At 40.2% G+C, this 12362-nt stretch overlaps 1 protein-coding gene across 12 annotated transcripts in view; it reads left to right on the top strand.

Moving 5' to 3' along the window:
* Nucleotides 1-12362, top strand: part of CCDC141 (coiled-coil domain containing 141) — a 181593-nt gene that overhangs the window by 112521 nt on the left and 56710 nt on the right. For all 12 annotated transcript variants that reach the window (XM_070241344.1, XM_070241343.1, XM_070241342.1 and 9 more), the window contains one exon: nucleotides 5312-5484. In XM_070241344.1, coding sequence (XP_070097445.1) covers nucleotides 5312-5484 — 173 coding nt within the window. The remainder of the gene's footprint in view (nucleotides 1-5311; nucleotides 5485-12362) is intronic.

Below are 12362 nucleotides of genomic sequence, written 5' to 3'. Positions count from 1 at the left end.
TTTCTCAGAAAAAGTAAGGAATGGTTGATATATAAACTTTCTCCATTCCCTTGTTGATAAAATGCTTCAGATGCGTGCCATTTTCAGTCCAGAACTCCTTTTCCAATGTTTTTTCAGCTTTTCAGCTTGTAAAGCAAAACCTGGTTTAGGTACTTAGGATTTTAAACACCTCATTAACACCACTAATCCACCTTGTAACACTCGTACCATAGAGGGAGTTCCGGGTCCCAGCGGTAACCACCTTGGGGAGGCAAGAAATGAGCCAGAGCACCAGTAGCAGGCAGCAAACATAGGGAACTGGAAATCGTCCCCTTTGCCCCTGGCCTTTGTGGCATTTGAAAGCTTGGGCAGATTTGGGCAGGACCTGAATTGAGAAGCAGTTTACCAAACTGCGAGCCACCAGAAGTTGGCTCAGGTGATGTTTTAGGAGGGGCAACGGAAACTTTCCGTCTTCATAAAAACTGAACCCGGAGGAAGTGCCAGTCTCTGCAGGGAGTGGAGATCAGTGCTCCAAGCAGAAGCTGAGTTCAGTCCTGTGTCCTTGGTAATTACAAAGGTTCCAGCCAAACTCATTCTCCAGCCTTGCGAGTCATGAAAGGGTATTTTTTTTTTTTTAAAGATTTTATTTTTTTCCTTTTTCTCCCCAAAATCCCCCAGTACATAGTTGTATATTCTTCGTTGTGGGTCCTTCTAGTTGTGGTATGTGGGATGCTGCCTCAGCGTGGTGTGATGAGCAGTGCCATGTCCGCGCCCAGGATTCGAACCAGCGAAACACTGGGCCGCCAGCAGCGGAGTGCGCGAACTTAACCACTCAGCCACGGGGCCAGCCCCATGAAAGGGTATTTTGAAGGTTCTGCAGTGTTTTGGGTCTGGTTTTTTTTTTTTTGATGTTGATGGTCTTCAAATTAATTAATCAAGAAACAAACAATATTACTTATTAAACATCTTTGTGAAACAGCATAATATAAGAATTATGCTGGATGACTCATGATTCTTGCTTAACTTATTACTCTCACAGCTATTTCAAGAAGAATAAAATGTGTCGTGTCCTGATACCATCTCTATTTGATTTCGTGCAGCCTGCTTTGGATTCTGTACTTAAGAAGTTCAGACAAAGGAAAGATTAGCGTCTTAAAGAACAAAAACCAAGCAACCCCTTGGTCTTTTCCAAACTAGGGCCAAAAAGAGCCGATTCGTCTCCTGCTTATCTACCTCAGAACTGAGTGGTGAAATACAAAATAGTCAAGAAGAGCTAGAACCCAGAGGGAGAAAATACGATCCTTGTGCCTATATCCTTGTATTTTCCTCCAGTCATAAAACCTTTATTTGACCAGCACGTACAAAATTTGGAGAAAGGGGAAGATGTGAAGAGAAAAAAGAAAGGGGAAACATTGATTCCAAAGGAGTTTATATGGGGGCACCGTATTCTGGCCAGAAATAACCTGCTCTGCACTACGTGTGCGACAAAGAGATTCTTCCCAGGCTGCATCCAGTGTATCAAGTTCCTTATGGATATGGTAAACAGAGAAGCACGCAGTTCTATTTTGGGAGTAGATTAAGTGAGAGCAATGATACTTAGATCATTTCGGGAATTGGCACATGGATTCCTCATCAAATTCTACGTGGGAATAAGAGAAATGAGTTTGCGTGTGATTCAGACAATCACAGGCTATATAATCTTGAAAGAGGACTCTTCTTAAAATCAAAGAACTTAACCATTTCTGCGTCTGTAGATTATTGCCACTAGGGTTAGGTTAGGATTAAGGATAAGGAGTAAGCTCTCTGACAGCATCCAGCCCAACTTACTTATAGTATGCATTTTGCAAATATATTTGTTGAGCTAATGAAGGGAGGAAATCACTTCTTCCTTCTTACCACCATAGTTCTACTAAGGGTGGTACAAAGAGCAATTCATAAGTAATTGTTTTCTTAACACTTTGATCTTTTTGAGAAAACACTCTGGCAGAAAATTTGGCTATTTTGATTTTTTTTTTTTTTGAGGAAGATTAGCCCTGAGCTAACTGCTGCCAATCCTCCTCTTTTTGCTGAGGAAGACTGGCCCTGAGCTAACATCTGTGCCCATCTTCCTCCACTTTCTGTGTGGGACGCCTACCACAGCATGGCGTGCCAAGTGGTGCCATGTCCGCACCCGGGATCCAAACCAGGGAACCCTGGGCCGCCGAAGCAGAACATACGAACTTAACTGCTGCACCACCGGGCCATCCCTGGCCATTTTGATTTTAAGTTATGGGCTATCAAGGACCTTGATATACCACCTCCTCCATCTAGTGACTAGCCCTTCAGTTTATTTCTATGCTGTTAGGAAATAACACTTTTATGACAACATTCAGGAGTAGGGTGGAGTCACCTCACACATGCATTTAATGTACACATGACTTTAGAATCTACCTCCTGTGAAGATGAGACCAATGCCTAAGCATATGAGAGTGGCAGCTGTTCAGTGGGGCCACAAGAGGGAAGGCCCAAGTGGGATGAATGGCAAGCAGCAGGTGGCCACACTCTTCTCAGTGACTTTTCAAAGATGTGTGTCAGCAATCAAAATTTAGAGTAATAGCCAGAAAATACTGTCTGGGTACTTACTACACACCCACCATCATGCTCTAGTTACTTACATACTTTTTTCTTCTTTATTTCTCAAAACAACAGACATGATAGGTATTAAGGTTATAGTGGCTTAATATTAAAACAGAGTGGAGTTAAATTTGTGGGCGAGAAAAAGCACTTTGGAATTCTCCATCCTTTCCTCATTCACACTAGGAACTTGAGAATTATCTTAAAGGAAAGAAGAAGTGAATGTCCTGCCATCTAGATACAGATTTTCCCTTTCTTTCTTTCTTTAGCTCAGTGGCTCGCAATCCTAACTGTGAATATGTATTACTGTAAGCACTAGTTCACATATATTAAACTTTAAGCACGATTTAAGGGAGTTTATGATAGTTTTGACTACACCAGATTTTTGCTTTAGGCGCTAACTTTAAAACTAACCCTCGATTAACAACAGACCCCACTTTAAAGTGAGCAATCAAAATTTAAAATATAAAACAAAATTCCAGAAACAGTAGTTATTGCCAAATGGTGTTCCACTGTGTTAAAGAAAGATTGAGAAAGTAATTTAAATCATCTTTTCTAATATCAGCATCTTGATGCCTTTGGCTCTGATGCCAACTACAGGAAAGAAAAAGGATCAGATAAGGAAGAGTTGTTCAGCTTCAAAGTTTCTTTAATAAAGTTATCTTTCTTGTATAGTCCTATATAGCATAAGAGAAATTGCTCAAACTTTCTCTATATCTTTTCTCACCTGTAAGAAGGAAAGGTAATACTTATTTACAAAGAATAAGTTTTAAAATCTCATCTTTTCCACGAAAGATTTACAGGCTTCTTGGAAATGCCCCTTTTTTCTTAAGCCTCCCGTAGCAATCATTTGCCACATGGCGCCAGGGCCCAGAGTTTATGACAGTTTATGAGTATCAGAGCCAGACAAATTGAGTGTAAATACCAAGTCTGCCACTTAGTAGAAATATCACTTTCTGCTATTTATTTCACCTCTCTGACACTCAGTTTCCCCAGGCGTGTAATGGGAATAATTTCTTGCTCCCTCCCAGAGCTATTAAGGACAATGTGCCTGGAACTCAGCAGACATTCAAAAATATTTGTTGACTGAATGAAAAGTAATTGTGAAATACATAATATAGAAGGAGCCCATAGTAAGTTCTTATCAAACTGTAGTAATTATTATTATCACTTCCTATCATCTACTAAATATGTGGGAATGATTTTGTTTTAAACATTCTAAGTAAATAAAAAGAGCAGATTCAGGAGACATGGGAACATTGGTGAGAGAACAGAATGCCAATATAAAAGTAATTATGACAGTATTTGAGAAATTTTATTTGCATATGCAAATTTTGTCCAGTTCCAATTCTGCCATCAAAGCACACTCCATTAGATGGCCACCAGGTGCAAGGGCATGGATGCTTTCACACAGCTCTGTGGCTGTAGTCTCTACATTTGGCTTAAACTCTATTCCGTCAGCATCAGATCAGCCTTACTCCTCTGGTCTCTCTCAGGTCTCAGTGGTACTAGTGGGTCTCTCACAAGATCATCTGCTCTCATTTCTCATAAGTCTTCTGTGGGGTCTTCCTGCTCCAGCCGGTGGGCCCCTGCCAAGCTGGCTGGCTTCCAACTCAAAAACCCAGGAAGGCTAAACTTCAAGGCCCCTGCTGACTATAGCACTGTCAAGCTTACTGGAATAGGACTGTTTTCCAGACTGGTATGGAGCATCCTATAAGGTGGCTTCTTCCAACAGCACCAAAGGGCAACACGGCAAGAGTTCCCTTGCTGTTCAGTATTTCTTCAACTTACCTAACTCATCTCCTGTTCTCCAGGCCCAAGTTGAGATGGGCTATCAGGAAACCTATGAAGACTATTGCAGTCTGCTCTCTCTCTCTTTTCCTCATATTACCACAGTCCTTTTTTACTGCCTTTATAGCATATACTCCATCTTAATGCCACTAAGCCTTCATGACCAGAGGGATAGTTCCTCTCTACTCTATGTTAATTCTATAAGCTTAATCCCTCATGCTTGGTTGTTGATCTGCCAATAAAGGAAGAAAATAAAGGAATTCAAAAATCTTCTCTCAAGACAATATCTTGGTTTGCAAGGCAGTGTTTTTTCTGCATAATCCCATTTTGCATGTCAGAAGCTAAATATTACCTTGGTCTTAGTCTTTGCACTGCTTCAGAACCCTATTTTAATCTTCTCTGTAGACAGATGGATGCCTTGGATGGAGTAGGCAGAAGGTCTAATGCCTGAAAGACAATGGGCAAAAGCACATTAGTACTTTCTTGAACATTTCCCTACAATATTTCAGGTTTAAAGTGCAATTTGTCAGGAAATTTCCCTTTAAGAATATCACAGATATTCAGATTATGAGTCTGCATAATATTTTAAAAATATCTCATTCATTATTTGTATACAGTACAGAATGTGCAAAAAATAAACCTGGGGCTCCAAATTCTGTGCCGTTATGACTGTGGTTTATAGATAACATTCTCAGTGTAAACTATTTTGGTAATTTTACGGTGTTGACATTTGTCTATGCTGAACTAAGCTTTGATCGGTTTCCCTAAATGGAGCCATAAAACTACATAGCTGTTTTCTAAGATGAAGATTGTTGGTTTTGGTTATGATCAAACTAATAAATTGAACGGGCTGGCTTAATCTCTAGTACACATTGATGTAGATTTTAAACTAGAAAAGCAGAAAATGAAAGTATGTTTTCTTTGGCAGGCATTTGATGTACTTGGAAGAGTTGAAGCTTACCTTAAGCTCCTTAAATCAGAGGGTTTAAGTCTGCCTGTCTTGGCAGCGAGGCATGAGGAATTAAACAGAGAAATTAAAGACTGCACAGCTGATGCTTTGCAAAAGGGACAAGACTTAATCAGCCAAGTAGGCTCCTGCAGGTAAGTAAAGTCTGTTTCTTCCTCAGTGTAACGAGCTTTGTCACAGTTTCCACAGCCTGTTAAAAAATAAGTTGCATGATTTTTCTTCTGCTTCTGATGTTTTGCTGCATTATAACATGGCTTAAAGGGATCTGCTGAATTTTGGTCAACAGTGATTCTGAATACAGCATTACTCATCCAGAAGTGAGGCCATAGTCTAAGCCTGAGGACCTCAGGATGCTAGAGCTTCTTTCTATGGGTTTTCTAGAAGGGGAGGGAGAAAGGACAGAAGAAGGAGCAGAGCTTCAGTTCTCAGTGCTTTTCATATCCCAGCACCTCCACGGACTTTCTTCCTCCCTTTTAATTCATGAGCCTTCTGTCTACCCTTTTCCTTTTTTCCTTTCTGGAAAAAGTAAAGCACCAGAACTCTCATTTGTGACCTTGGTGGCTCCCCAAGCAAAACCCTAAGTAAAAGGTGACATTAATAATGATAATAGTAGCTCACTTTTTTTGTTTTAATTGAGAGCTCACCATGTGCCAGGTGCTTGCTAAGAGCTTCAGGAGCATTATCGCATTAATCCTCACAGCAACCCTACAAGGCACATGCTATTAATGTTCTCCTTTTACAAGTAACTGAGACAGAGAAATTAAGTAACTTGCAAAAGTTCACCCAGCCAGTTAGTAGCAGAGCCAGAATTTGAATCCAAGTGCACAGACCCTAGACCCCATGCTCTTAACTAGTGTGCTAGGGTGGATTGTTTGTATGAGCATATTCGGTGAGCGTATCAGTGTGAGCTTAGAGTTGGATGGGAATGAGGAGAGAGAAGGACCTTGAGAAACAAAAAGAGAATGCAGTGGGAACATATGAGAAAGAATAGGGATTGGAAGACAAAGGGGAGATGATAGAGTGGGTGGTGGGACAGCTATTGACTAGGAAGAAATGAAGGTATGGCTTGTGCTTTGACAGAGAGAGACAAGAAGATTGGTGCAAATGGGGTGAGCCCAGTTTTTTATCTTCCATAACCACAACCTTTTTATTTTTTATTTATTTATTTTTTTGAAGGAGATTAGCCCTGAGCTAACATCTGCTTCCAATCCTCCTCTTTTTGCTGAGGAAGACTGGCCCTGAGCTCACATCCATGCCCATCTTCCTCTACCTTATATGTGGGACACCTACCACAGCATGGCGTGCCAAGCAGTGCCATGTCCGCACCCGGGATCTGAACCGGTGAACCCCTGGCCGCCAAAGGGGAATGTGCAACCTAACCGCTGTGCCACTGGGCCAGCCCCTCCACAACCTTTTTGAAACTCAGACATTCAATTTGAAGAACAATGAAATAGGTCAAATGTGGTAAAATTATTTTATTTCTGTTTAAACCTTCATTTTGCTCTCTTTTAGACGCATTTACAAGTGTTGGTTTGGTATGTTTAGGTTTAGCACATTTTCTTTTCAGAAGACAGTCTGAACACAGACAGATATTTAACCAGAGCATGTGATGGTTGCTATGCGACCATGTGAAGCCGAGATTAGACATCATCCAAGGTCTTCCAGTAGGAGCCAAAAAGTGGAGGCAGTGAGAAGGGCAAAGGATTGTCCCCTCTGAAAAACCAACAATAATAATTGTAGCTACTAATCTTTACTTTAGTTCCATGCCATGTATCAGGCAATGATGTTTCCTCTCCACTCCAGGAGCCCCAGTGTGCCCATGCCTGGCCACATGGTCACACGGTGTGGGTACGAGAGCACCTCATCCCCCCCCCCACCCCCCCGCTAAAGGTCCAGTCTTCCAGAATGCATATTTGTCTTGGACCATGCAGAAGATATGCTGCAGGGTGCCTAGACTTGTTGTGCCCGGGCTCAGGCTACATGCTGCGCATTGATCTGAGCATGTGATGACTAACTGGTGAGGTCTCCAGTTATAATTGGGGAATGGCCCCATGTCAGTTTAGCAAGTGGATCTCAAAGCATAGACAGATACTACTTTTTTCAGGCTACTCTTTACTTGTGGTGCCTTCCCTGGCCTTGGGCAGTTTCCTTTCATGCATGAGCAGATCAGGAGGCAGCCAAAGACCCCTCCCCAGATCTCTGGAGATCTGTCTCTGGTACGCTGCCCCAGAAATTCCATGTGCGTTGGCCTCCCCAAAGTCTGATCTCTGCCTCCTCAACTCAGCAAAACCTCTGGGCTCTGTTTGAGCTTCACCTCCTTGAACTTTGGTCTGGAAATTACCTCCCAGGCAGTAAGCTGATGCAATCGTAGGCTCACCTCCTTCATTTCCCTTCTCTCAGGGAGCCTGTCCTGTGCTCCCTGCTGTTCAATGTCTGAGAACCACTGTTTCTTATGCGATGTCTATTTTTCTAGTCATTGAAGCATGAGGGTAAATCCAGTCCCTGCTTCTTGGCCAGAAACTGAAGTTCCCGATTCAGTTTTGATCCTTAACTCCTGGAGTTGCAAAGCTGGTCACAATTTATTACTGCTGATCTTTATCCTGTTTGCTCTAATCAGTAATGCTTTATTTTTAATATTTAAATACAAGAGAAGAGCTTTTATCTTATCTTACATTCTGTTTTCAGGGTTTTAGTGACTGTGTTTGGCCATCTACCTTGTAACAGTTGACGTGTTTATTTACTTAGTAAGTCTCATTCTTTTTTTCCTTCTTTGCTCTTTCTAGTCAATTTTTACATATTTATTGTTTTTCAAAGGAGCGTCTGTAAGTTCTGTTCTTCAGGCTGCAGACTAGGGCTCAATGGAAGCAGCAATACTTAGGAACCATTTCAAGAAACTTGAATTAATAGTTAGGTAACTGGATTTAAAAAACAATTGGCAGTATGGTTTCTGCAACATCCTAGATATATGAGCTTTCATAGTGGTTCCAAGGTGCTTGGTTGCCCTGAGATTTCACAATATTTTACAAATCAATACTGTTTCCATTTTGCAGGAGGAACTGAAGGTAAAGTGAAATTGTGACTTGGCAAAAGACATTTTTGACTCAGAAGGTAGATGTAGAATAGAAATCCATTAAAAACTGAATTGAAATGCATTAGAATCTCAGTCGCAAACTAGTGCCACACATAGCTACTGACCTCAATCCTGTGCATTCCATTTGGGACTTGCTTCCCTTCCTCGTCTAATGGTTCACCTGTTCAACGACCTGGGTCACCATCATAGGAAAGAAACAGAACCTAAGAAGAGGATTTCAAGTTGCAGCCACTGCTGGAGTGAGGGTGGAGTTTAGAATGCTGGCAAGGGAATTGAACATAAATTTCAACAGGGCAAATTACATGTTATTGAACATCACAATGGCTTCCTAGACTTCTGAATACCAGCCACACAACTAGGACACAAACCACTAAGGTTCCTATTATCAGACATTTGAAAACTGGCATGGATAAGAAACTTAAGACTTAGAATCGAAGGAGTTTTATTTCATGCATTCTGAGGGCCCAAACAATGCCATGACTTTTAAACTTAGCTTCTCTGAACCCCAGTCTCTTCATCTGTAAAATGGAGCTATATATTTCATAGAGGTTTTTGTTTTAATCGAAGGAGATAGCACCACTCGTGGCACATAGAGAGTACCCAATAAAAAAATGGTTCACTTATTTTTATACCTTCTATACAAAGAGCTTTAAAAGCAAAATATGAAGTCACATGGTTGTTTTAAATGACTGCAACAGAGTTAGCTGCACCAATTCATATTCATTTTCACTAACTGGGGAAGGTTATATTTGAAAGGCGGCAGATAAACATTTATCTTAAGGTAATAAAAGGCAAAATTTAGTACTGGGGAAGACAGAATTTCAGAGACCCTGAGATCTAATTTTTTTTTCCTATTAGTCAATAAAAAAGGACTTGAGAAGTTCACATTTATCTGAGATGAAGCTTCCCAGTAAATCTGGGACGTTTGTCATTATTTTTCTGTAATTACTACCCTATTGGAAACAGATTCACACTGTTTTTCTATCCTGGAATCAAGCACCTTAGAGATTGGAGCAGCCTCACAAAATAAATAATGATTATTTACATGTTTCTTCCCCTTTCTATTTCCTCCCTATAATCGGGTGATAATTCTGAGTCATTGTTAAATAGTTTATTATCTTTTCAGAGTATAATATTTGTCACATAACTGAAAGAAAGAAAGAAAGAAAAAGGAATTAAAATGCTTTGATTTTAAAAGCATTTTAGTGCATTCATTTGTACCTAATTATGATGCAAGTTACCTATAAAAGTATCTGATAATGGTTGAACTTAGACTTATAGCGAAGTTGAAAGCTCCTGGCTTCTGGCCCCCTCATCTCTTCCTAGGCCTTGAGTGGCATCATCTTTGAGCATTGAGTCTAAAGATGTACCAAAGGTGGCCTGCCACTAAGCAAAATTCTGCATTTATTAAGCCACAGGAAGCTGTGGTGATTGGAAGTGCTGCGTCAGAGACCTTGTGTGAGGGTGAAGTTTTCCCTAATTGGACAAAAACAAGGAACCTCTTTTTTATTTCTCGGTGTAGCTACCAATTCAGAACCTAAAAACATATAAACACCCAACAAGACTAGGATTCCCTGTGAAGTATTCACTTGCCTTTTCTTGTTTGCTAAAAATAACTTAAGATTTACAAGTAAACTGGCTCCAGTGTAGATTCCATTTCTATCCTTGTATAAAAAGACTACGGGTTTTCATTCTACCTTGTTATGGAGAATTTAAGCTTATAAACCTCATCTGGTCTGAATATTTTGCTTTGGTATAACCTTAAGTATTGTCTGTTTTGATCTAACACATTATTACTTTTTTACTGTTAATTCTTTATATTTTCACGTTTTACCGAGAAATAAAAACAGGAGTTAATTGGGATTTTGCATTCTCTTTCCATGATTTTCATTTGTGTTGGCTACCACTACTTCCCTTGGTTGATAGTATGAATGGTGATGAACTTTGGACAGAATGTGGTTCATTCATTTGTTCATTCCGAAAATATGATTGAGTGTCTTTCGTAAATCAAGTATTCCCAAGCATCTAATGCAATAAGGGAAGTGTCTGACCTCCTGCTGTTTATATTCTGGTAGGAAGAAACAGTCAACCAACAAAAAAATCAATAAATGAGACCTTCTTATGCAGCAATGAGTATATGAAAAAAATATAAAAGTGAAATGGGATAGAGAATTACTATGGGGAGGGGACCATTTTAGACATTGTGGCAGGGAGGAATTCTTTGAGGAGAAGGAGCTACCATGCAGATAGCTGAGAGATGAGTGGACCTGACAGAACAACGGCAAAGGTGTAGCAGAAAGAAGTATTGTGTGGCTGGAGAAGAGGGTGACAAGGGGAGAAGGGCAGAAGACAAGATCAAAGAGTTAGGTGGAAGTTAGACTATGTTCAAATGCTCATTGGCAATAATGGCAAACACTTATGTGCTTTATACATATTAGCAAATTTAATCCTCAAAACCACCCTGTGATATGGGTCCCACCACTATCATCGTCCCTGTTTTGCAGATGAGGAAGCTAGGGCACAGAGATGTTTCATAACCTGCCCTACTACCCGTCACAGGGTAGGAAGAGGTAGAGCACGGGAATGCAGGTCTGAACCGCTATGTTAGGTTGCCAGCTCCCTGTCTGTCTACTCTTTTCATTCAACTTTAATTAAGAACAAGGAGCCTGGCCACTTAGTGAGCATGGATTTTTTTTTTTATTCAATTGTGCTTAAAATGTACTCCATCTACCTTCTGGTTTCAACTCAACTCTCACCTTCCCTGGAAAATTTTTCTTTCTTTCAGCTTATTTAAAAATTACTGAATATACATATAAGTATCTCATATGACACACCAGCACTGGACTTCAAGGGCAGTCAAAGATATATAAACCTGGCCCCGAATCTCCAGAACCTTACTAATGGCCAGTCAGGAAACGACATGTCAAGGGAAGTGCTCTAGGCATGAGAAAGCCAAGGGGACAGTGGGTGGCCCACTTCTTCAGAGAAGGGAGACACAATCCCAAGCCCCTGCAATCAGGATAGGTCAAGTGAAGAAGTGAGACTTGAGAGGACCATTGTTGAATCGGATAATCTAAGGTGGGTGAAGGATCTACATCTTCTAACCAAGATGAACAGAATCAATACCTAGCATACAATACTTTTTGAATTCTTTTTTATGTGTCAGCTCTATCTCATGGCTTCACTTTTCATTCGGTGGTGTTCTGAATCATTCCTTAGTTGTTTGACTTGTGGCAGCATCCTCTCCTCAGCCAGACCATGACATCACCTTAAGGTCAGCCCTCAAGGTCAACCATGTAGGAAACCTCTTTTATGTTTCTTAGCATTTACATAGTAGGTGACTTGATTTGAAATGTTAAAGAGCTGGTATGACATTAAAGGAAAGCTTCTATCATAGTAAAAATATTTTAAAAGGTCTTAAGTGGAAAACAAATGAAAACAATCCCCACCCTACAACAAAACAAACTGAAGAAACAAAAATGGAACTTTCTTTTGCCTGATACAGTCATCTGTGGTTGTGTTTCATAGGAATTCTACCAAGCATCTAAGAACTTAAAATAACTGTTTTTTTAAAAAAGTTTGATGATGTGTTTAGATGGTAAATGTCAGATACTGAAATTTAGGAAATTACAAAGTTGAGTTCTTATGACAGTGTTAACTCAGCCACTTTCCAAATATTTTCATGTCTATATTAAGTTGTTCTTTTTAGAGGTTGAGTAAATGTCATAACTGCTATCTGGGCCTGTTAACATTGTTAAGACTTTTATAATTCTGAAACTCTTAGTGTGGAAGGCACCCAAAGTTCACACTTTCCATTAAATCTAGAAGTAATGAGATTATGTTCTTGTAAAGTATCTAGAGTCACTCATTGCAGTATGAGTTCATTTATTTGTGATGCTGATGATGTGTTGTGAAGTCACG

This window comes from Equus caballus, chromosome 18, assembly GCF_041296265.1.
Source record: "Equus caballus isolate H_3958 breed thoroughbred chromosome 18, TB-T2T, whole genome shotgun sequence".
NCBI classification, from domain to species: domain Eukaryota; kingdom Metazoa; phylum Chordata; class Mammalia; order Perissodactyla; family Equidae; genus Equus; species Equus caballus.
This window is presented reverse-complemented; position numbering and strand designations above follow the sequence as displayed.